This window comes from Panulirus ornatus, chromosome 1, assembly GCF_036320965.1.
Source record: "Panulirus ornatus isolate Po-2019 chromosome 1, ASM3632096v1, whole genome shotgun sequence".
Lineage (NCBI taxonomy): Eukaryota > Metazoa > Arthropoda > Malacostraca > Decapoda > Palinuridae > Panulirus > Panulirus ornatus.
This window is the reverse complement of record NC_092224.1, coordinates 24,771,171-24,797,474: the sequence shown is the minus strand read 5'-3', so window position 1 is coordinate 24,797,474 and position 26,304 is coordinate 24,771,171. Positions and strand designations below refer to the sequence as shown.

At 44.3% G+C, this 26,304-nt stretch overlaps 1 protein-coding gene across 1 annotated transcript in view; it reads left to right on the top strand.

The window, feature by feature from the left end:
* The window catches only part of LOC139764625 (protein croquemort-like), a 280,032-nt gene extending 255,781 nt beyond the window's left edge, over positions 1–24,251 (top strand). The window contains 10 exon segments of the mRNA XM_071691508.1: positions 1,336–1,480; positions 6,175–6,309; positions 9,095–9,208; positions 9,619–9,688; positions 13,297–13,438; positions 13,632–13,684; positions 13,687–13,779; positions 14,896–15,044; positions 16,314–16,411; positions 16,844–24,251. Of these exon segments, the coding sequence (XP_071547609.1) occupies positions 1,336–1,480; positions 6,175–6,309; positions 9,095–9,208; positions 9,619–9,688; positions 13,297–13,438; positions 13,632–13,684; positions 13,687–13,779; positions 14,896–15,044; positions 16,314–16,411; positions 16,844–17,066 (1,222 nt within the window). The 3' untranslated portion in view covers positions 17,067–24,251.
* The last annotated feature ends 2,053 nt before the right edge of the window (positions 24,252–26,304 follow it).

Sequence of the window (26,304 nt, the reverse complement as noted above, 5' to 3'; positions counted from 1 at the left end):
GTGATCGCCACTACAGGTAAAGTGTGTCTTTTGCAGCTGTAGGTGTGAGATGTTGCTTTTTGCCATTGCAGGTATGGTCACTTATTGCCGATATATATATATATATATATATATATATATATATATATATATATATATATATATATATATATATATATATATATTCCAAAAGAAGGAACAAAGAAGGGGGCCAGGTGAGGATATTCCTTCAAAGGCCCAGTCCTCTGTTCTTAACGCTTCCTCGCTAACGCGGGAAATGGCGAATAGTATGAAAGAAATATATATATATATATATATATATATATATATATATATATATATATATATATATATATATATATATATATATTCTTCGGAAAATAGAACACGTTAAGCGGACATTCTGTCTATAGGTAGTACCCTGATGTGACACTAGTGTGTGTGTGTGTGTGTACATTTAAGTATTTTGTCATGCACTTAATTTCCTGACTTGTGTATAGCAGTATGTGATCACCCTTTGAAAATGAACCATCAGATGGTTTAACCATTTAGGGAATGAAATAGTGAATAGTTTTGCCTTGTGATAGATTTCATTGTCAGTGACTAACTTATTGAGCTTTAACGATTTAGTTAACTAATGACTGAAGCATCTGGTGAGAGAGTCCTCTGTTCTCTTGATCATCAACCCCTCGAGCAGGACTGTACGATCCTTGAGCCGGACTGTACGATCCTTGAGCCGGACTGTACGATCCTTGAGCCGGACTGTACGATCCTTGAGCCGGACTGTACGATCCTTGAGCCGGACTGTACAATCCTTGAGCCGGACTGTACGATCCTTGAGCCGGACTGTACGATCCTTGAGCCGGACTGTACGATCCTTGAGCCGGACTGTACGATCCTTGAGCCGGACTGTACGATCCTTGAGCACGACTGTACGATCCTTGAGCACGACTGTACGATCCTTGAGCCGGACTGTACGATCCTTGAGCCGGACTGTACAATCCTTGAGCCGGACTGTACGATCCTTGAGCCGGACTGTACAATCCTTGAGCCGGACTGTACGATCCTTGAGCACGACTGTGCGATCCTTGAACCGGACTGTACGATGCTTGAGCAGGACTGTACGATCCTTGAACACGACTGTACGATCCTTGGGCACGACAGGAAGTCCCAAGAACTCGATGGCACATCCTTTGATCTTGACGGTATGAAGACGTGGCCCTTGATCTGGTCCTCGAGTATTCCAGGCTAACATACCCAGGGGGTTGTGAAATCGTGCGTAAGGGTCGTGTCGTTGTGCTCCTGGGGTTAAGTAGTCCGTCAGTGACCATCCCCCCTTCCACTTTCCCTCACCAGAGAATACCACGAGAAGCAGAACCTGACCTTCCACCCCAACAACACCGTGACCTACTACCAGCAGCGGTGGTGGCTCTGGGACCAGGAGAACTCCGGCGACAACCACCCAGACGACGTCATCATCACCCTCAACACCATCCCTGTGGTAGGTTCCCCTAGCGGGTCTCATATGACAACAGTGACGCCTCCCCCTCCTGCAGTGGTGACGCCTCCCCCTCCTGCAGTGGTGACGTTCCCTGTGGTGGTGACGTGACCTTGCCTATGACAGTGGCTTCCTCTTGGGTTCGTGACATCACATCACCCCCGCACTCCTCCCTTCCCATCCCGACTGCTGTCGATGACCCCCCCCCCTCCCCCGTCCCCCCCCCCCTCTCCACATGATGGTGACGCCCCTGTAGATGTATCTCCCATGGTGGTGACGGCCTTAGTGGTGACGTCTTTTGAAATGATGTTACGTCTCTCACTAGTGGTGACCTTTCATATAGGGAGTTATTTTCAGCCGTGACGTCTTCTGTCGCTAGTGTGTGTGTGTGTGTGTGTGTGTTGGGGGGGGGGGGATAGGAAAGGGAGGTCTGTCAGCTAATTCTGAGGTTATTTGCTCACGAAGAGCGACTGCAGTTTTCATTACAGAATTCATAGTAAGTTTAGCTAAAAGCAAGACATCGGCCACTACTGAGTTTCTTCTCTCACTGTTGAATAGAGTTTACTTTGGAATCCTGTATTCAGCAGGGAACTCATATATATATATATATATATATATATATATATATATATATATATATATATATATATATATATATATATATATATATCCCCCAAAAGAAGGAAGAGAGAAGGGGGCCAGGTGAGGATATTCCCTCAAAGGCCCAGTTCTCTGTCTTAACGCTACCTCGCTAACGCGGGAAATGGCGAATAGTTTGAAAGAATATATATATATATATATATACATATATATATATATACATATATATATATATATATATATATATATATATATATATATATATATATATATATATATATATATATATACATATATATATCCCTGGGGATAGGGGAGAAAGAATACTTCCCACGTATTCCTTGCGTGTCGTAGAAGGCGACTGAAAGGGAAGGGAGCGGGGGGCTGGAAATCCTTCCCTCTCGTTTTTGTTTTTGTTTTTTTAATTTTCCAAAAGAAGGAACGGAGAAGGGGGCCGGGAGGGGATATTCCCTCAAGGGCCCAGTCCTCTGTTCTTAACGCTACCTCGCTATCGCGGGAAATGGCGAATAGTATGAGAAAAAAAAAAAAAAATATATATATATATATATATATATATATATATATATATATATATATATATATATATATATATATGTTGATATGTATGTGTATGGTCGTGTATGAATATATATGTGTGTATATTAATGCCTGTCTTCGTCTGTTTCCTGGCGCTACCTCGCTGACTCGGGAAACGGCGATCAAGTACAATAAAAGAAAAAAATTTATTGAATCAAGGCATGTGAAGCGTCTGGGGTAAACCATGGAAATCTGTGTAGGTATGTATATTTGCGTGTGTGGACGTATGTATATACATGTGTATGGGGGTGGGTTGGGCCATTTCTTTCGTCTGTTTCCTTGCGCTACCTCGCAAACGCGGGAGACAGCGACAAAGTATAATAAATAAATAAATATATTTCATACACATTCGCCATTTCCCGCGCTGGCGAGGTAACGTTGAGAATAGAGGACTTAGCCTTAGAGGGCATATTCTCACCTGGCCCCCTTCTCTATTCCTTCTTTTGAAAAATTGAAAACGGAAGGGGAGGATTTCCAGCCCCCCGCTCCCTCCCCTTAGAGTCGCCAGTCGCCTTCTACGACACGCAGGGAATACGTGGGAAGTATTCTTTCTCCCCAATCCCCAGGGATATATATATATATATATATATACATGCAGGAGGGTGAAAGGAGGGCAAGGAATAGAGTGAATTGGAGCGATGTGGTATACCGGGGTTAACGTGCTGTCAGTGGATTGAATCAAGGCATGTGAAGCGTCTGGGGTAAACCATGGAAAGCTGTGTAGGTATGTATATTTGCGTGTGTGGACGTATGTATATACATGTGTATGGGGGGGGGTTGGGCCATTTCTTTCGTCTGTTTCCTTGCGCTACCTCGCAAACGCGGGAGATAGCGACAAAGTATAATAAAATAAATAAAATAATATATATATATATATATATATATATATATATATATATATATATATATATATATTTATATATTCCCTGGGGATAGGGGAGAAAGAATATTTCCCACGTATTCCCTGCGTGTCGTAGAAGACGACTAAAAGGGGAGGGAGCGGGGGGCTGGAAATCCTCCCCGCTTGTTTTTTTTTTTTTTCTTTTAACTTCCAAAAGGAACAGAGAAGGGGGCCAGGTGAGGATATTCCCTCAGAGGCCCAGTCCTCTGTTCTTAACGCTACCTTGCTAATGCGGGAAATGGCGAATAGTTTGAAAGAAAGAAAAAAAAAAATATATATATATATATGTATATATATATATAGATGTATATATATATATATATATAATAATGATAATAATCCAGTGCAATTGTTTCCAGTTCTGAAAACCTGTTTCGTGTACTGAGCGTAATTACATCAATTATTCTACCAAAAGATACCGTTTGCGCTTCCAATGACAATGGCCTTGGGGATCACTTATCTCGGCCCAGTTTGCAAGTCTCAGTCATTAGTAGTACATGTATACGCAGTGGGCTGTTAAGTTCCACAATATATCGTTTATGATCATTTTCTCTTCCGTTTTGGACTTTTATAGAGCGTCATCAATGTCTTGCTAACTGTTCCATAACCTACACTTGTTCAATTTATCCCGGGTAATTTCCAATAGGTTCCCTCTTGCCCGTTTATAGATTGTATCTAAGACATTTTTCTTTTCATCTTTTCTTATCTAATCGTATCAATTTGTATACTCTTTTCTCATCAGCAGACCATCTAACTATACTTCCTTCTGCTTCTCTGTTAACTCTGATATGACTTAAAGTAAAGAGAATTGGCAGATAAAGCCCTTCTTTACATGTAATGCCCACAAGAGGACATCACCATCAGACATGATTCCCGTTAATTAGTAAATTAATTAGGTAGCTAGTTGGTTGGTTGGCTGGTTGGTTGGTTAGTTAATCAATCATGTAGCTATGTAGATGGTTGGTTGGTTAGTTGCTTAGTTAGTTGATTCGTTATCTAGACATTCTTCGATCCATCTTCCAATATTACCCTTCATGTTTTGTTTCGTTGCTTCCTCTGGTAAAAATCTGTGGTCTGTACTTCTATGTGAAAATCCAATGATTTAGAGAGAGAGAGAGAGAGAGAGAGAGAGAGAGAGAGAGAGAGAGAGAGAGAGAGATCCACTACTGATATTCTTCTATCCTATCTTACTAATGTCTGGTCATCATCCCTGAAGGATATGGGGGAATCCTATGTAGTTGCCCTTGATATATCCATTGCTCTAGACAGGGTGTGGCACTGGGGTCTCATCTCCAAGCTTCCCTGTTTTGGTTTCCCTCCCCTACTTAGCTCTCTCTTATTTAACTTCTTCTCTGGCCGATCTATCTCCATGGCTGTTGGATCAGCCTCTCCCCCTTTCTCCATCAACAGCTGTGTCCCTCAAGGCTCTGTTCTGTCTCCAATACTTTACAACCTTTCTATCAACGATTTCCTTCCTTCTCAAAATAATCAGGTGCATTCCTCCATAACTTGTAAATCTGCTCCTCTTTCTCTCACTCTATCTGCATCTCGTCTCGACACAACTTCCTCAATAAACTTGGACAGGACATTCAGCGAAATGCACGAATTCTGGTGAAGTTTAATGCTCCAAGACCCACTTTCTGCCCTTTTCTTTATCGGTAGTTCCTCACAGCTTTCCGCAGTCCTTTCACGGATCTGTGATTCCACTTCTTAACTCAGTGACCATACTTCGTATTAGTGTAACATCCACAATATCTTGGAAACCTCACATCACGGAAATAGCTAAGTTTGCCTCTAAGGCACTGGGAGTCTTATTCAGATGTAGAAATTTCTATTCTTCCGAACAGTTGCTCCGTTTAGACCTAGGATTGATCCGTCCTTGTATGGAGTGCTGCTCGCACATCTGGGGTGGCTCTAGCTCTGCATCTTTACTTGAAAGAGTTGAGTCGATGGTGGTCCGACTTATCAACTCTCTCAGGCTAATTTCAAAATTTGCCCCACTTGCCCTACGCCGCAGTGTTGTTCACTCTCCATCTTCTATAGGTATTACTTTGGTTTTGGTTCTCGAGAGCTGGCTGCTTGTGTATCGCCACTGCTAGCTATACCACGTAATACTCGGCAAGCTGCTACGTCACGTGAGTATTTTGTTGCCGTTTGCAACTCAAGGGTGACCTGTTTTGAGCACTGTATGTTTCCCTACACCTCGAAGCTTCGGAACTCTCAACCATCTCATCCCTCTCATGTCTTTCCCAATAAATATGATCAGACAGTTTTCGAAAGACGTGTTTTTCGCTTCTTCCAAAATCTTAAATACTTTTCTTCGTCTCTTCTCCCGCCCCCATTCATTAACATATTCATATTTCAATGAAAGCCCCGCCTCCAACAGTAAAGAAGATAAAATCTGGTAATAAATACTGTGATTAGATAATCCAGAGAAACCGATAGAAACAAATGTTTCTTCAGTTGATGAAGTAAGAACTGGACTCGCACGATAACAGAGCTCAGTTACTCCTTCATTCCTTCTATCAAAAGGCAACCACGCCAGAAAGAGTGAGAGAGACTCACATCTGACCTCCTCCTCCTCCTCCTCCTCCTACAGTCCGCCGCCTGGAGTGTGCACGATCAGAAGCCCACCAACATCCTACTCTCCGGTCTGAACAGTGTGATGGTATCAGTGGATGAACCGTTCACTGTGACGACCACGGTGGGAGAGACGCTCTTCGACGGCTACTCGGTAAGTCTGTGAGAATTCGTTGCGTTACTAGTTCCTGAAATGACATGAAACACGATAAGTTCACAAGTGCACTTTCGTGTAATGATCACCTCATCAGGGGAGATACAAGAATGAAATATAACAGTCAATTGATATAGAACGTCTCTTCGTTGTATATCAACTGACTGTTATATTTCTTTCTTGTATCTCCCCTGATGATGTGATACACGATAGGTCACTTGAGAACTTATCGTGTTTCATTTCCCCGTGAACTCAGAGGATATACTTGATCACGCACACAATATATATATATATATATATATATATATGTGTGTGTGTGTCATATTCTGACTCCAGCAGCCAGGATAGAACCCGGGTCCCCTGCGTAGGAGGCGGGAGCCTATGGGAGATGACCAGTGGAGACCCAGTTGCTCACCAACGTGAGACGAAGGGTATTCGATAACACAGCACTCGAATAGTCGTTTCCCATTTAGGGGTGATCATAGCTTAGCAGTAGTGCTCCCGCCTCCTACGCAGGGGCCCAGGGTTCGATCCTGGCTGTTGGAGGTTAGTATGTTATATAGTAGCGCGCGTTCATATGTACTATTTACGTATATATATATGTGTGTGTGTGTGTGTGTATGTGGCCCATATCCTATCAACCAACCGAACCCCAGGCCGCTGTGGGTGATACTTGCGAGGCACCATCAGTGCAGCTGTCTCTCCTGCGTGGCCATAGGTGATACACACCTCACAACAGGAGTAAACATTTAACACCACGTCAGGGCACCTCCTTCTGTCGCGTTAGGGTGTATGAATTTCCCACTTGTGACCATGATAGCTTTAAGAAAGTGACTAATGAAGGCTTGTGTTAGTCACGGCTCCGCCTCAGGCCAGTTGCTAGACACAGTGGCACCAGCCGCTGGCTACAAAAAATAAATAACTACGAACATATACACTGACTCAAGTGTTGTCCTTTATGCTGACATAGCGTGATTCACCTCAGTGTGAAGATTCATTCACTGCATTGTCTCAACCTTTCTCAACTTTCTTTCCCAGTTTTCATACTCCTCTCTTTCCTCCTCCATATATTCGTTTTCGTCTCTCACATTCCTTCGCCCTAACTAATACCCCACTTTACATTTTCACCCCTTTCTTCATTCTTCCTGTTTCAGATCATGTACCCTCTTGTTACCCCCCCCCCCCTCTCTCTCTCTCTCTCTCTCTCTCTCTCTCTCTCTCTCTCTCTCTCTCTGCTTTTCTTCACTCTCTCTCTCCTTCCTTAATCTATGTATCCCCTTTTTTCCCTTTCCTTTCACACCTTTCATCCAGTCCCCTTCCCTCCACCTTCTTCCTCATCCTTCTGCCCCTCTCGTCCGTTTCTCTCTTCCCACCTGTCGCTTTCTCCTATCCTCCCGTTTGCATCCTTCTCCCTATACATTATCATTCTTTCCTTCAACGTTTCTTTCCCCTCCCTCCTTTATCTTCCACTTTCTCGTCGCGTTTTCTCTTCGCAGCCATTCTTCCCATTACGCCTCCCCCACACTCCAATGCCCCGTATGCGATAATCAATCGCATCATATCTTTTCTTAATTATTAATGACATCAAAATCTCTTCTGAAGTCGGAGTCGCAAATACAGAAAGCGACAATTGCCGTGAAGTCACGTGATTCCAGTGACATTGTAAACAACACGTACCCCCCCCCCCCTCCCTCCCTCCCTCCCCTTCCTGTACCCTGGTCCAGACGGAAATGAAAGCTTCATGACGTGGAGTTCGACTCGTCCTACTCGAAGCTGCTTCATTTTCCTGTGTATCAGGATGACCTGAGCCCATCACACTCTCATCAGGAAAATCATCCATGTCCTCATTCTCCACACAACACTTTACCCTCACCAACACATGTTACTCTCCCCACCACAACACACTACCTTCCCCATAACAACACGTCACCCTTTCCAACACAACACGACACCTTCCCTCTAACACACCCTCCCCAACATAACACATGTCCTCCTCCTTCTCCAACCCAACTCATATCTCTTTCCCCAGCACTACACACGTCACCCTCCCTAACATATGTCTCTATCCACACCATAATGCATGACCACCTCCCTGAGACAATATGTGTCCCTTCCCAAACACTCCCTAGCACATGTCAACCTCCCCAGCAAAACGCGTCATCCTTCTGAAACACACATCCCAACACATGTTGTCCTCCTAGCCTGACACATGTTCCTCCTCCCAACACATATTCCCTCCTCCCAACTCAACATGTCCTCCCTTCCAACACATGTTCCCTTTCCTAACATCATCCACGCCCTTCCTCCCTAGCAGAACACATGTCGTACCTCCTGACAAGATACATATTTTCTTCATCTACACTTGTCCTTTTCCCCCCCACACAACAAATGTGCCCCTCCTCAACACAACACATGTTCTCCATCCCTAGCAAGACACATGTCTCCCTCCCCCAGCACTACACGTGATTCCCTTTCCCACCAAAACACATGTTCTCCTCCCCAGCACAACACCTGATTCCCCGTCCCCATCACATACCAGAGGAGTAACGACCCATAAATGTTAACGTTCCTTGCTGCCTCTATGATGGTTGACCAAGCAGGACCCACCAGTGCTAATCAAATGTCCAGGATCTTCTAGCCCACTGATGAGCTTTCGTGTGATTTTTGGCTTCAATGAAAACATCAGCCTCGCTTCCTGGGTGCTCTTGGGACACGTTGTGGAGGCATAACCCTTGGTGATGTGAGGGATCAAATGCGTCTCAGGTGCTCCGTCTCTCTTCCTCAGGACAACCTCCTGGACGCTATGTGGAGCTTAGCGAATAGCAGCAACATCGGCAGCATCAGCGGAATGCTGCCGCCGGGCCTGACTGACTATGACAAGTTTGGTTGGTTCTACAAGGTAAATCATGTACCTCAAAACCAAGTTTCCACAGGCGGCACTATCTGTCGTAATGCACGAGCTAGAATCATAAAACCCTTGGCGTTATTTGACGGTTTTCTGCAAAATTATCAGGTAGATAGATATCTTACAGGGGAGGCTATGAAGTAGATATCTTCCAAAGGAGACTATGAAGTAGACATCTTCCAGGGCGAAGTTATGAGGTAGATGTCTTCCAGGGGAGGCTTGAGGCAGATATTTCCCTGGGAAGGTTTCCTGTGGAGGATTCCTCTCCCCGTGACTTACAAATATACTGTAAGAAAATACACATCGTGAAGCTGTGATTATATTTGGGTTTCTCATTTGTAACATACGGCCACTGCAGTGGTATCGCTTGCATGTGTTGTACACTCTGACTGCTCTCTCTGCAGCGCAACATGTCCCTGACGTACGATGGATTGTTCAACATGTTCACAGGGGAGGACACCTTGGATAACTTGGGTAAGTGACAGTCACCAAGGGATGTTACCACTTTAATCTATTTTGATTTTAGTACTTGGTTACTTTCGTGCATTGTGCTGAATATATATATATATATATATATATATATATATATATATATATATATATATATATATATATATATATATATATATATAGATGTTACAAATACTATACTGCTCCTTGTTTTGCAAGGACGTTAGATTTGTTGTTTCACAACACAGGATAACACTATCTGAAAGTTATGGGATTTAATCAAACACGGTATTAGAATTACTTGAAATGAAAGAATTCAAGTTTACAAAGTGGACACATAAATCAGGCATGAATCATTTACGTTAAAACTGAACATGAGTTTAACATCAAACATGAATTTAACATTGAACATGAGTTAACATTCCAGATAAGATTTCAAGCCAGGAGATCTCTTTCCTTTATGACAATTTGACCGATAACTTTACACTTAGTTAGACCCTTTTATAAAAAGTTATAATTCTATGATGCTCAATTATGACAGACAAAACAATGTAGGGTCTGTATCGCACTGCTCTCGGATAACGGGCTTACAGCAGGAGGGACACCACTTACCTCGCTGGGCTAGAGAGAGAGAAATCAAATCTCAGCGGGTGTCTTGCGTATTTATTACAAGTAAAGACGAGCGTCCGCCCTGCTGATACAACGCTGCCCTTGATTGGCTATGGAACAAAGAGTATTTGTGATTGGTTGGAGTATCCTAAAGTCCGTCGCACATTTTGTGTAGATCACTCTCCTTTGTCCTGTTGTTTAAACATGCAGCGATGACATGACCTGTACGGTGGTGAAATACCCCGTAACTGATTAACAAGGGTCCGTGTGCTCAAGGACAGATCGCCATCTGTTTTCAAAACAGGATTACACCACCATACACAAGGACACACACGCGTTATATACACGAACATGTGGACACACGCGCACACGTTCGTAACAATATATATATATATATATATATATATATATATATATATATATATATATATATATATATATATATATATTTTTTTTTTTTTTTTTTTTTTTTTTTTTTATAATTTGTCGCTGTCTCCCGCGTTTGCGAGGTAGCGCAAGGAAACAGACGAAAGAAATGGCTCAACCCCCCCCCCCCCCCCATACACATGTACATACACACGTCCACACACGCACATATACATACCTACACAGCTTTCCATGGTTTACCCCAGACGCTTCACATGCCTTGCTTCAATCCACTGACAGCACGTCAACCCCTGTATACCACATGACTCCAATTCACTCTATTTCTTGCCCTCCTTTCACCATCCTGCATGTTCAGGCCCCGATCACACAAAATCTTTTTCACTCCATCTTTCCACCTCCAATTTGGTCTCCCTCTTCTCCTCGTTCCCTCCACCTCCGACACATATATCCTCTTGGTCAATCTCTCCTCACTCATTCTCTCCATGTGCCCAAACCATTTCAAAACACCCTCTTCTGCTCTCTCAACCACGCTCTTTTTATTTCCACACATCTCTCTTACCCTTACGTTACTTACTCGATCAAACCACCTCACACCACACATTGTCCTCAAACATCTCATTTCCAGCACATCCATCCTCCTGCGCACATCTCTATCCATAGCCCACGCCTCGCAACCATACAACATTGTTGGAACCACTATTCCCTCAAACATACCCATTTTTGCTTTCCGAGATAATGTTCTCGACTTCCAAACATTTTTCAAGGCTCCCAAAATTTTCGCCCCCTCCCCCACCCTATGATCCACTTCCGCTTCCATGGTTCCATCCGCTGACAGATCCACTCCCAGATATCTAAAACACTTCACTTCCTCCAGCCTCTCACCATTCAAACTCACCTCCCAATTGACTTGACCCTCAACCCTACTGTACCTAATAACCTTGCTCTTATTCACATTTACTCTCAACTTTCTTTTTCCACACACTTTACCAAACTCAGTCACCAGCTTCTGCAGTTTCTCACATGAATCAGCCACCAGCGCTGTATCATCAGCGAACAACAACTGACTCACTTCCCAAGCTCTCTCATCCCCAACAGACTTCATACTTGCCCCTCTTTCCAGGACTCTTGCATTTACCTCCCTTACAACCCCATCCATAAACAAATTAAACAACCATGGAGACATCACACACCCCTGCCGCAAACCTACATTCACTGAGAACCAATCACTTTCCTCTCTTCCTACACGTACACATGCCTTACATCCTCGATAAAAACTTTTCACTGCTTCTAACAACTTGCCTCCCACACCATATATTCTTAATACCTTCCACAGAGCATCTCTATCAACTCTATCATAGCGGTGATGTGAGAAGGAGATGGAATGAGTATTTTGAAGGTTTGTTGAATGTGTCTGATGACAGAGTGGCAGATATAGGGTGTTTTGGTCGAGGTGGTGTGCAAAGTGAGAGGGTTAGGGAAAATGATTTGGTAAACAGAGAAGAGGTAGTAAAAGCTTTGCGGAAGATGAAAGCCGGCAAGGCAGCAGGTTTGGATGGTATTGCAGTGGAATTTATTAAAAAAGGGGGTGACTGTATTGTTGACTGGTTGGTAAGGTTATTTAATGTATGTATGACTCATGGTGAGGTGCCTGAGGATTGGCGGAATGCGTGCATAGTGCCATTGTACAAAGGCAAAGGGGATAAGAGTGAGTGCTCAAATTACAGAGGTATAAGTTTGTTGAGTATTCCTGGTAAATTATATGGGAGGGTATTGATTGAGAGGGTGAAGGCATGTACAGAGCATCAGATTGGGGAAGAACAGTGCGGTTTCAGAAGTGGTAGAGGATGTGTGGATCAGGTGTTTGCTTTGAAGAATGTATGTGAGAAATACTTAGAAAAGCAAATGGATTTGTATGTAGCATTTATGGATCTGGAGAAGGCATATGATAGAGTTGATAGAGATGCTCTGTGGAAGGTATTAAGAAGAATATATATATATATATATATATATATATATATATATATATATATATATATATATATATATATATATATATATATATATATATTCTTGTGAGTCCACGGGGAAAATGAAACACGATAAGTTCCCAAGTGCACTTTCGTGTAATAATCACATCATCAGGGGAGACACAAGAGAGAAATATAACAGTCAGTTGACACACACACACACACACACACACACACACACATATATATATATATATATATATATATATATATATATATATATATAGATAGATAGATAGATAGATAGATAGATAGATAGATATAGATATACTTGAGGATAGGGAAGAGAGAATAGAATATTGCATGTCGAACAGGGCGACTAAGAGGGGAGGAAGCGGGAGACTGGAATCCCGCCACTCCTGTATTGATTTCCAAGAGTAGGAGCAAAGGAGTAGAGATCCAAAACAGGATCTTTATTTCCTTTAAGTTTAAGTCATCGGTTCTGGACGCTACCTCGCTCACACGGGCAATAGCGAACTGTGAACTGCCTATATTTAACCTGGAGGGATACATAACAATGCTGTCACTATAAAAACTTGCTGTTTAAGAGCAAATTTTTTTCTCCGTAGTTTCCTACATGGTCTTATGAGCGTCTTGTTCACACGACAGGGAAGATTGACCTGTGGAACGGAAGGCGCGAGACAGACTACTTCAGCTCTCCCTGTAACAACGTATCCGGCTCAGCTGGGGAGATGTGGCCGCCCAACATGGTGGAGGATTTCATTGAATTCTACAGCTCAGACCTGTGCATGTGAGTCACTCCATGTTGTCCTTGATAGGGTTAGAAAGAGGAGAGACGATAAACTTTGCTCTTCTCTGCACAATTAGGAAGACGGGAGACAGCCAGTTAGGAGGGAAAGAGTGGAGTGTGGTGAGGGGGATAGGTTCTTCAGTCGGAGCACAGAGTGTTGATGTTGACAGATACCTTTCCTCGTCCGCCACAGGAGCATGACGCTGTTCTACAAGGAGGAGACGGAGGACGAGAACGGCATACGTGGCTTCGCTACTGGGGCACCAACGACACCTTCAACAGCAGCGTTGTCACCGGCGACGACGACTGCTACTGTGTCGATGGCACTTGCGCCCCCATGGGTGAGAGGCACACACGTCCCTACAGGTACACAGACACCTGCAGCTGCCACAGGTACACACATACTCACACACCTGCATCTCCTCACAGGGAGACAGACACCTGCAGCTGCCACAGGTACACACATACTCACACACCTGTATCTCCTCACAGGGAGGCAGACACCTACAGCTTTCAAAGGCAGATACACTCACACACCTGTATCTCCTTAATGGAAGACAGACACCTACAGCTCCCAAGGGTAGATACACACCTGTACCTCCCCACGGGTAGACAGACATCTGCAGCTCCCACGGAAGAACAAATATCCTACACAAATGACACGTACAACTGTTTGCAAACATGAAACGTTCGCACGTGTAGCCTCACAAATGACATACACAAATAAGAACACACCTGATTACCCACAGATGAAAACATAACATCTGTTAACCCTACAGATGACAATAAACACCTGCTCACCCCCAGATGAGACCATACCTTATCACCCCCAGCTGAAACTATACACGTACCCAGCAACGGATGAGACTATACACCTGCCCATTAACAGATGAGACCATATACTTGCTTATACATAGATGAGACACGTATCCACCCATAGACGGGACAAGCACACCTGTTCACGTGCAGTTACCTAGGTGAGACACATGTATACCCCTACTGGGTCGGTCACACCGTGGACGTATTATGGGTTTGGTGAAAGGTTTGCCGCTGGCACGCCTTAACATGTATAACATACAGTATACTGTACCATACGTCACTGCCTTGTACTTCCTACAGATCACAGTGAAAGCCCCAGCACAATTCTTCCCCCTCCCCCTCCTCCCCTACTCTCTCCTCTCTCTCTCTCTCTCTCTCTCTCTCTCTCTCTCTCTCTCTCTCTCTCTCTCTCTCTCTCTCAAGTTCAGACCTCCCATTAATCTCAAGGAGCCCGATTTCTACTCCTAGACTGGGTAGCCCTTTTACAGTCAGCCCAACTGTTCACCCAACCATTTTGAGATGATTTGTGAATGGATACCTGGCGTAAGCAAGGACACACACACACACACACACACACACACACACACACGAGGTAAATGAGCCATCACCAGGAACTCATTCCTTCATCTTCTCCTTAGGTCTTCTGAATGCTGAGTCCTGCAGGATGGGTGCTCCAGCTTTCATCTCCTTCCCTCACTTCCTACACGCCGACCCCCTCCTGCTGGAGGGCGTCGAAGGCCTCAAACCTGACCCGGAGAAACACGCCTTCTACATAGACATCATACCGGTGAGAATTTCTTGGACTCACACTGGTGAGAACCTCTTGTCCCCATACCGGTAAGAATCCTTCAGTCTCATACTGGAGAGAACACGTTAAATTCATACTAGCGTCAACCTTGGGCTCATGCTAGTGAAGACCCTTTACCCCCCATACTTGTAGGAACCCTTCGGTATCATATGGGTGAGATCTCCTTGGGTTCATACTAGTGAGAGTCCAGTGGCCTCATACTCATGAATACCCTTCAGTCTTACATTGGAGAGAGACCCTTACACTCATGCTCATGAGAGTCCCTTGGCCTCATGCTAGGGATAACCTCCCTGTCTTATGTTGGTGAGAACACCCTGAACTCATTCTGATGAGAGGCCCTTGTCCTTATAGTTGTGACACCCTCTGAGTCTTACGCTGAAAAAGACCCTTTAGTCTCATACCAGAGAGAAGAATGACTGGCACTGGTGATAACCCCTTGGTTTCATACTGGTGCCACCCCTTTATTCTCATCATGGAAAAACATTTCACACTCATATTGTTGGGAACCCCTTGGACTCGGAGAGAGATCCTTGGTCTCATACTGGTAAAATCCCTTTAGTCTCACACTGGAGAGAAATCGTAAGTTTCATACTGTTAAGCACCCTTTGACCTACTACTAGCGTAAACTTCTTTGCCTTAATACTGATGACACAAACCTTTAGATCCATACTAAGATAAACCCCCTTGGCCTCGCTGATGAAAACCCCTTAGGCACATGCTGTGGAAAATCCCCTTTGTCTCATACTGATGAAAGCCTTTTACCCTCACTTTGTCGAAGAAAAACTTGGACTTATATTGGCAGGAACCAATGATTCTCATATTGAAGTAAGCTCCCTTATATTCGTGGTGCAGAAAACCCATTGATCATATGATGATTCCAACTCTTGAGCATCGTAGTGATAAAAGCCCTTTGGCGTCAAGCCTGTGACAACCCTTTAGTATCATACTGCTGAATACCTTTTAGACTCATAGTGTTAGTTGAGATGCCTTTGGCCTTATACTGGTGAACACCCCTTGACCTTGTGTTGATGAGAACCATAATTCTTCAGTCTCACACCAGAGAGAAACCCTTAGAGCTGTACTGGCGAGCGCAGGTGAATATTACCCTTATGGCCGTGTTGTGGTGACGTGGATGTGAATTCGAGGAACCTTTTACATCTTTGTAATATGATGGCATTCAGGTCTGTGTGGCATGGATGAATCTCTGAGTCATCCTAGATTCTGATTTTTTTTTTTTTCTTCTTTCAGGAGCTTGGGACACCCATGGCAGTGGCAGCGAGGATGCAGATCAATATGCATGTCATACCTTACCCGGGGAGATTCGGCATTTTTCCTGGCAAAATAGAGTAAGTTCTAATGAGAGCCAAAACGTTACTTTATGTCCCTTGGCACTGGCAGTCTTATCTTTAATTTCATCTTCACTTTCATCATGGTGTCTGTCGTATCCTTCCCTCCCGTTTTTGATTTTCCAAAAGAAGGAACAGAGAAGGGGGCCAAGTGAGGATATGCTCTCTAAGGCTCAGTACTCTGTCCTTAACGCTGACGCGGGAAATGGCGAATATGTATGAAAAAAAAAAAAAAAAAAAAAAAAAATATATATATATATATATATATATATATATATATATATATATATGATTAGGAATTTAAGTTACTAATGCTGTCCCTCATTAGATAGCCTTGTCATGGACTGTCATGTCTTCTACTACCTATCTTTCTCATGTTCATTATGATCCTTCTCTGCCCTCATCTGCCCCACTCTCCTCGTGCCCTCCCAGGATCCTGAAGGACGTCAAGGAGGTGTACCTTCCCATGATGTGGTTCGAGGAGATCGCCGCCATGCCCCCGGACCTGGCCGGCCAGATGAAGGCTCTACTCTTCATCATGAACACCCCGACCATGACGATCATCTGGTCCATCATGCTGGCGCTTGGCCTCCTGACTATCCTCGTGGTCCTCTTCCTACACCGGAGAGACGCCAAAAGGAATCGATTTGTTTAACCGTTTTATGTGTGTGTGTGTGTGTGTGTGTGTGTGTGTTCGAGAGTCTTGATTCAGTAGGTTTATATACTCCAAGAGCCTTCACTTAGCTGATGTGTACACTCGAAATTTTAATTCTACCTGGCATCCTTACTGTCAGTCTTGGTTTAGATATGTACAGACGCCTCCCCTCTCAATTGGGAAAGTGAGGATTGTCACTCCTCTCTATCCGTCGTGAGGCGGGAACCCAAGGAGGATCGACTCTCTAAGTCGAAGCTTTCATTAGTGACACGGAGTGAGGGGAGCGCGAGGCGGCAAGGGCCTGCGTGTGATGGGGTGATAAGGTGACGAGGTGAGGAGGGAAGAATGGAGAGGGGTGAGAGAGGAGTGGCACCTGCATACAACGTAATATTTCATGAAGTAAATATAGAAATAAGTAGGACTAAGCAAATATGCTGAGAGTGATGTTAACCGCATGTTAGGACGTCATTCGCAGCTTTTGCTACAGGTCTGAATTATTCCATGGTAATGCAACTCCTCCACCCCTAACACACACACACACACACACACCTTTGATTAGCATACAGGCACACACAGTCATAGGTCATGTCATTCCTTCCAGTCGCAGAAGCAAACGTCACCATTTCGAGAGTGACCTTTACACCTGCTGCGTTCGTTGGAGAGGGGGAAGGTGCGGGATTAGCTCTCACAACCTAAGCAGTAGGCCAAGGATGCATTTGAACAGTTAACCAGTTTGTTCTCAGTATAATTCCCCAGGAAGCTGTCCTACAGTTTTAGGTACAGTTGATATGAAAAAGGAATATCAGTTTTCAGCTCATCTATTATTCCATGTAATGTTTCACAGTTAGCAGCCTGCAACAAAAGCATGGTGTTGGATGTAGATAGGGTTGCGGTGAGCGTAGTGAGGTGTTGTGATGTCAGGAAGAAGGTTGAGCATCGTGCAGGTACACCCATGTGTTGTGGTGAGTAATCTTTATAATGGGAATATACAATCTAAGACAACTGTCTTCCCTGTTTTGCCCTATGATTAGTTATACCAAGTGAAACAGTGTGACTCAACCAGTGACAATATGTGGTGGGTTGGTACGTCTGATTAGTTGGAAGTTTCGAGTTGCCATTCGGATAATGTTTTGAATCGCTCGAGCACGATTACTCTTCATGATTTGGAAACTTGACAACTGAGCAATATTCAGTATGGAACACTATCTTTAAGGGCATTCATGAATCTGGAAGTTGTTTACAGATGAGTCGTCGAAATGACTGGCAATCTTCATTCACGTGTTAACGTTATCACTTGATAGTTTCACGTAATATGATTTATCGCCGGGACTGGTTCATCTTGGCGGTATGGTGACCGAAGCTTGTAGGAACCGTAGTCGAGCATATCCACATCTGTATTTCACTATACCTATACCGTCTGTACGACACTATTGTGTAATGAACTGAAAACGTGATACTATAATTAACTATCAACACTTAGCAGGAATTTGATGAGTTTAGGGATACTGTGGATGTATATAGACATTGGACGATATAGGGTCTGTTCATAGACCTGACGTAAGCTTCCTACACATGTGTTGGTAATATATGAATGAGTGAAATACGGAGCATCATTAGTAACTTAGCACCACCGAGCAGTAAATGGTGAACTGGCAACTTGTGTCACGGGTACCAGGCCTGCCACCCGTGCATAAAGTGTCACAGACTAGTGTGTACATTGGCTCAACCTGTCCCTGTTAGCTTTTGGCAACACCTAAAACAAGGTGAAAATGTTCGCCGTTTTATAATGCGAGACGTAATGTATACGAACACATCTGATGATGTTAATGATATTCAGGGATTAATATGAGATTTTGATCGGTATGGCGTAAGGCAGTTCTGATAAACTGGTAGGATGGATATAGATAATATCAAAGTGTCTGCTGGCTAGATAATGAAAACCGTGTCATTTTCCCAATTATCATTATTAATTGTTAGTAGGAAGAGTGTAATGGCGTTGGGTACATCCGATAAGTCATTTCAAAGTTCATCTCCAAGGCGAAGTAATGTAAAGAGTTCCTTGTAATCTCATCGACTAATGCCAAGCTCGATAGCTGTATGAATCACTCAGGACGACTCCCAGCTAATATGTGACCGATCCCGTAGTGACCACCACCACACAGCCTCACTCCCACCACACTCACACCTAACATTAGCCTCATTTTTACTGACGTCTTACATTATGCTGTACTTACGTACTGCATCCCAGCACATGTTCGTCAATATGGGACACCAATAAAGTTTCCGTAATGTATAAACCATCCATGAGAGATGTATTACCACGCACGAATACTCGTTCATGCAGGGTGCAGTAGGGGTTTTCACCTTAGGAAATTATCATTTTGGGTGTTATATGATCATATATATATATATATATATATATATATATATATATATATATATATATATATATATATATATATATATATATATATATATCAAGTACCCTTTTATATATACGACAATCGCAGTGAGCCTTCAATAGGACCAGCCTGTAGAAAGATATTTGTTGAAATAAGTATTTCCTCTGTTGCTTTGGAACATTTGAGCCACAGCGCAGAACACTGGAGTAGTGTTGTTGCAGGACGAAACCAGCGAAGTGCTGGGGGGAAAAAAAAGAATACATCCTGCGCGAAGGTGACCATACAACCTCATCATTAATGCTCTTAATACATTTCCTTTTTTTTTTTTTTGCCAACGTCTTTATTCCGCTGCTTCAGATTAATATTATCAGAGGCGGCCCCACACATCAGGCTTCACTTTCCTCCACCCACACGCCACGTTTGCCTTCCCACCACCCTCACGCCACGTTTGCCTTCCTACCACCCTCACCCCTCCACCACCCGCACCCTTAGTGATTTCACCTCCGTCAGTTAGATCATTATCAGGTCATGGTTAATATCATTAATCATTAGTCTTTGATGAAAAAACCACTTCCACGTATCAAACTTTAATATTTCCTACTTGAGTCAAGGTTAAGACCGATACCCGAGTCAATGTATCACTGGTGTCACAGGATGACCGGTGTGGTCTCACGGCCCGAGCTCAGAGAACTCCTCTCTTTACCCACGTTTGGCTTCCAACTCACCGGTTAATCCCCTCCGGTTGCCAGCCACGGAGAGGGAAATGTGAGACATCACGATGATGTCTTGTTAGTTTATGGAAAGCAGAAGTTAACATCACATATAGCGAGACTTGGTGGATACTAGGAACGACCTCGACATGATAAGCATAACTCCAAATAAATGAAAGCTTGGCAGTGGTTTGAAATGAGAGCTTCGAAGTAGCGAGTCGGTACTCGATGGGTTCACACCTCACGGAAAGAGAGGATTGCCACTGCCGACTGTCCTGGATGGAGGAAGTTAACTGAACTGGTATGTGCACCGTGAGAGCCTTGGTTTAGATGATAACTGTGCACTGTAAGAGAAATGATGTAGTTTATATAAGCAACATAATAGTCTTGGCTTACTTGATACTTAAGGCGCTATGGCCTCACTTGAACTGGTATGTGTATTAGTATATGGTACTGGTATATGTAATAAAAGAGTTCCCGTTTAAAGTGTAGGTCTTTCGTAAGGCGCTGGCTGGGAAGTCTAGTGAAAGAATCTTGATTTAGACTTATATGTATCATGTAGTTGGTGTACATACCACGAGTGTTGTTCATACCTCACACTTACTGAACAAAGTCAACTATGATAGGACCTTGTGACACTACGTTCATTGTATATGTCTGTGATCCACAATTAACACTGAGTCATGTTACATGTGATGCTATACCAGCTGGACGAAGCCTTTCATAGCTCTAACAGAACTCTCATGGTCTGATCAACTTGCTAGATAGAGGGTTACTGGTGTCTCTCACGTGAGTCCCAAGTTATGGTTCCCCCTTGGTGGGTTGAAGCACCATTAGCTGAACAGATGCCTAAGATGATAAAGGACCTAAACTTAAAACCGTGGTGTAATCGTTTAGCATTGTGACTTGAATATCTTAATACCTTTAGCTTAAGCGATGTCTTTGTAAAGCTGCCCAGTTTATTCTCTTCCTAGGTTTGGCTGTGTTGGCAAACTTGCCTCTCTCCTGTCGTGTGTGCTGTAAGAATCTCTGTAAACAGTGTGCCAATATTAATGTTGATTCATTCTGCCAAGTTTATTATGCTGTAGTAGCCATAAACCTGGAGAACTGGCTGCCGTTTAAGATAATAGGCTTTTGGTCTATTGACCGTGCACGAGTGAATTAGAAAGCTCATGAAGTGTCGTTGTGGGCAATATGGCTCATGGTGCAACTAGTGTGTGTGTGTGTGTGTGTGGATCATGTATATATGACTCCTGGGTAGGACGTATAATGCTCTTAGCTGTTGTGTGTGAACTGTGAGGCTCTGAGTCTTGCTGCAGTCTATAGTCTACAACGTTGTGTGATACAGAGGTCTTGTTCTGACGGTTGCGTACATAACGAGAAATGAAGTAAGAAATCAGTTTAGGGTAAAGAAGAATGTGTAAACAATGAGCACTTCTAAGGTGAAGTGGTGAAGGAATGGACCCAGGTGAAAGTGGTTGTATCTAATTTTTTAGTCACACCTAAATACTTCAAACAATAACTCTTTGCATCTTGTCTTTCAATTACCAAATACGTATTAAAAGTTTTGCTTATACCATGTATGTTCAAATGTACTTGTTCGAGGTATGCTGAGACCCATTTGTCCCTGGTATATTCAGCTACACCTATATCATTTATGTTCATTTATACTTATTCAAGATATGTACAACTATATTGTTACCAAGTACGTTCAGCTATACTTGTATCAGGTACTTACAGCTATAACTTTACCAGGTATGTTAAGCTATGCTTGACCAGGTACTTTCATCTATATCTGTACTAGGCATATTCAGCTATACCTTTACCAGATATGTTCATCCATAGCTGTAGTATGTTCAGTTTTGCCTGTGTCAGGTATGATCAATGGCACCAGTGTCCTCAAGAATTGAAAACTGGCCATTGCTGACCTTGGTAACTATGTATGTGAAATTTGGGAGATATGCAAATGACATATATGGTGAATGTTAACAATATAGAAGACAGATACCATGGCTGTATCAGGATACTGTACTTGTATGTATAACATGTACCCATAACAGAGAATGCTACCGTGAGGTGAATGAAATGCACAGGTGTGAAGAATATTCATGAGTGAAATACTGAATGTGCGAATTAGATGTATGAAGACAGGAAATGCAATTTAGGAAAGATGTGTGAATCAGAAATGCAGCCGAGGAAAATATGCGAAGAGTGAAAAGACAGTTTTACATTTTTAAGTATGACAAGGTGTGGTGACCCTAAGTCCACACGAAGTAGGCGCCAGCGACACAGTGGTCTTCCGTCTTTGGTACACGCTAACGCCTCACTCAGGGTCCGCCGGCACGAGTGTTGCGCCCAACTGTCACAGGAAACCCAGAGATGGAAGCCACTTGAGCTGGAGGCGGGTGGTCAAGGTCACTGTCTTTAGTCCTGGCGAACTTTGGAATCATTCGTTCTCCAGACGACCTCCGTAGAGGTAATGATATTCATTCTCATTCAACCAGATTGAGTTAGGTTTTGCTGAGGTCGTCTCAAGTGGTTTTTAAAGTACTGAAATGTGAGAAATCGGGTAGTTTAAAGGACTGGAATCTGAGAAATCATTTTTCAAATACACTCACTCAGATCTAACCAATTCAGCCATATTAAGTCAAGCTGGATAAGTTTGGTTATGTTTTGTGAGGTAGTTTTCAACGTAGATAATTTCAAAATCTACCAGTGCTACCTCAAGTACTGCCTAGTACCATCTCCAGTACTGCCTAGTGCCACCTTCAGTGCTGCCTAGTACCACCTCCAGTGCTGCCCAGTACCACCTCCAGTGCTGCCCAGTACCACCTTCAGTGCTGCCTTGTACCGCCTCCAGTGCTGCCTGGTACCACCTTCCGTGCTGCCTGGTACCACCTCCAGTGCTGCCTAGTACCACCTCCAGTGCTGCCTAGTACCGCCTTCAGTGCTGCCTGTTACCACCTTCAGTGCTGCCTGTTACCACCTTCAGTGCTGCCTGATACCACCTCCAGTGCTGCCTGGTACCAAATTCAGTGCTGCCTGGTACCGCCTTCAGTGCTGCCTAGTACCGCCTTCAGTGCTGCCTAGTACCACCTCCAGTGCTGCCTGGTACCACCTTCAGTGCTGCCTAGTACCGCCTCTAGTGCTGCCTGATACCACCTCCAGTGCTGCCTGGTACCAAATTCAGTGCTGCCTGGTACCGCCTTCAGTGCTGCCTAGTACCGCCTTCAGTGCTGCCTAGTACCGCCTTCAGTGCTGCCTGGTACCACCTTCATTGCTGCCTAGTACCGCCTTCAGTGCTGCCTGGTACCACCTCCAGTGCTGCCTGGTACCACCTCCTGCCTGGTACCACCTCCAGTGCTGCCTGGTACCACCTCTTGTGCTGCCTAGTACCACCTCCAGTGCTGCCTAGTACCACCTCCAGTGCTGCCTAGTACCACCTCCAGTGCTGCCTAGCACCACCTCCAGTGCTGCCTGGTACCACCTCCAGTGCTGCTTGGTACCGCCTCCAGTGCTGCTTGGTACCGCCTCCAGTGCTGCTTGGTACCGCCTCCAGTGCTGCCCAGTACCACCTCCAGTGCTGCTTGGTACCGCCTCCAGTGCTGCCTAGTATCACCTCCAGTGCTGCCTAGTACCACCTCCGGTGCTGCCCAGTACCACCTCCAGTGCTGCTTGGTACCGCCTCCAGTGCTGCCTAGTATCACCTCCAGCGCTGCCTGGTACCACATTCCGTGCTGCCTGGTACCATCTCCAGTGCTGCCTGGTACCGCCTACAGTGCTGCCTGGTACCGCCTACAGTGCTGCCTGGTACCGCCTCCAGTGCTATGGCAAAATACCTTATAAGAAGATGCATTACCGCTGGTGTCTGTACGACTGCGGTAAAGTGGCAGACAGGTCTTCAGATTACCATGTGTGCATCTGTTCTCTCCTCTTCATTATCATATCTATTTGGCAAGTCAGTGGCACAGAGCTAATGTTAGTGTTTGTCGATTGCTGACTCTCTCTCTCTCTCTCTCTCTCTCTCTCTCTCTCTCTCTCTCTCTCTCTCTCTCTCTCTCTCTCTCTCTCTCTCTCTCTCTCATATCACTACACACAATCCTGCCTACCGATCCAGGAAGGTGAGGACATGGGATCCACCACACAACGTATCATTCCTTGCGTTAGATTATTTTTATATATACATCAATAAAATGTTATGAAACGACGGAGGAGTTTCCCTCTCCCTCAGCCAGAGGACCGCATTCGCTCACGAAAGCAGCCTGATAAGGATGACCGATAGCAGTGAGAGTAATGATAACGGTGAAGATTCTATTTCTCGTATGACTTCCATACGAAGACAGTCAACACTGACATTATGTGGCGCGGCAGGGAAGTTAGTGCGGTGTGGAGAGCCTGGTAACACCCACCCACCCACCACTCACCCACACACGCACACACGTGTGTAAAACTCTTCCCTTAACACGTACATAATAATCACAAATAGTGATCACGCACACGCAAACACACGAAAATATAGAAAATCGTGCATAGATAAACACAAATGCGCATGTACCGTACGTACACACACACACACACACGCACACATTTGTGTGTGTGGGAGGGGAACCGACGCAGCTGGTGCCGTGCGGTGAGTCACGAATCTTTCTTTTTTTTTCTTTAAAGTTTACCATACCCATTTTTTTTCTAAGAATCCGCAGACACAGCATCTTAGGTACTTATTGGATCTTCCTCCTCACAGAAGGTTCTCTAGGGAAGGCTTCCTCGCCAGCGGTACCTCGTTGCCATGGCTGTAGGCGGAGAGACTTGTGTGGGTCAACACCCCACCGATAGCACGGAGGAATGGTACATGACTTGCGGGTGGAGTGGAGGCAAGTGCAGAGTGGGGTCAGTGCATCCACATGGGAGGGTGATGGGTCGGTCTAGAGACCTCCAGAGTCCTCTACCGGTCAGAAAAGAAGATAAATCGATACAGTGAAGGCTGTAAAAACAAACTGTACATTGTTTAACAATATACATTGTTTAACAATGTATAGGACAAAGTTGAACTTAGGAGTAACAGAGAAGCTACAGCGGTTAAGGATGCATCAGCTGTATACGACGTAATATACATGACACACAGTGATAGTGGCGGTAAAACAAGTAATATATGAAGATTTGTGTGTTCTTGGCAAGGATGATATATCGAACAAGCACATATATGTTTTCACCGGCCTCCGCCTGCCTGAGGTTGCAAAGAAGTGTAAAGTCACCCTTGGAGAGGTTGTATCATTTGGAGTACAATCTTGTCAAAGAACTTCTTACTTTAAAGAAGTTACATTTCCCTGCTGCTGGAAATGGTGCATCCTTGGGCTGCAGGCGCTTTTAGAAAGGTCAGGGGTAACAGCAAGACTTTCGTGCAAATGGGTCGTGGCTTAATAACAAATAAGTAGCTATAAATCAGATATACACAATACTGTGATGAAAAGGCACATCTCTGGACATTATTACACTGACATTGGGGAGGAAGGCGGACCTTCGTGGCCCCAAGGACACAGAGCCCTAACATCCCCCCCCTCCGCACCCCCCCCCCCCCCGTTATTGCAGGCATGAGCATTACGTCATAAAGGAAAACACACGATGTACGGAGGTTAAACGGACGGAGTAGGGTACATCAGACGTATGATACAGAGTTGGCAGAATACAGGTGTGGTACTGATGGTTACATGGAGAGAATCTGTCTGACAGTTGAACTTCATATGTAACTTACATCCATGATGCCTGCATAGTTAAAGGCATGGCAAATTTTTAGACATCGTGGTGGAATATCTTCATATGCATTAGCGTCCGTACAATAGGCCTTGAGTTTTGAAAACAATGATGCTGGGACATACGATCATATGATGTAAATGTGAGTTTGTTAGGTGCAGACCAGAGCCAGTTCAAATGTGTCTGATTAGGTGCATGGCTGCACTACCACTTGGACACATTGGCACTCTGGTGAGTCATCTTACCACACAAGCAAATAACTGAATCACGCCCTTCGGAAGTGCAAGTGCACGGAGGCAACCACAGCGGCTCAGACCCTCAACCCCACACCGTCCTCCGCCCTCACACTCTCCCCCCGACTCCCCCCCCCCCCTCCAC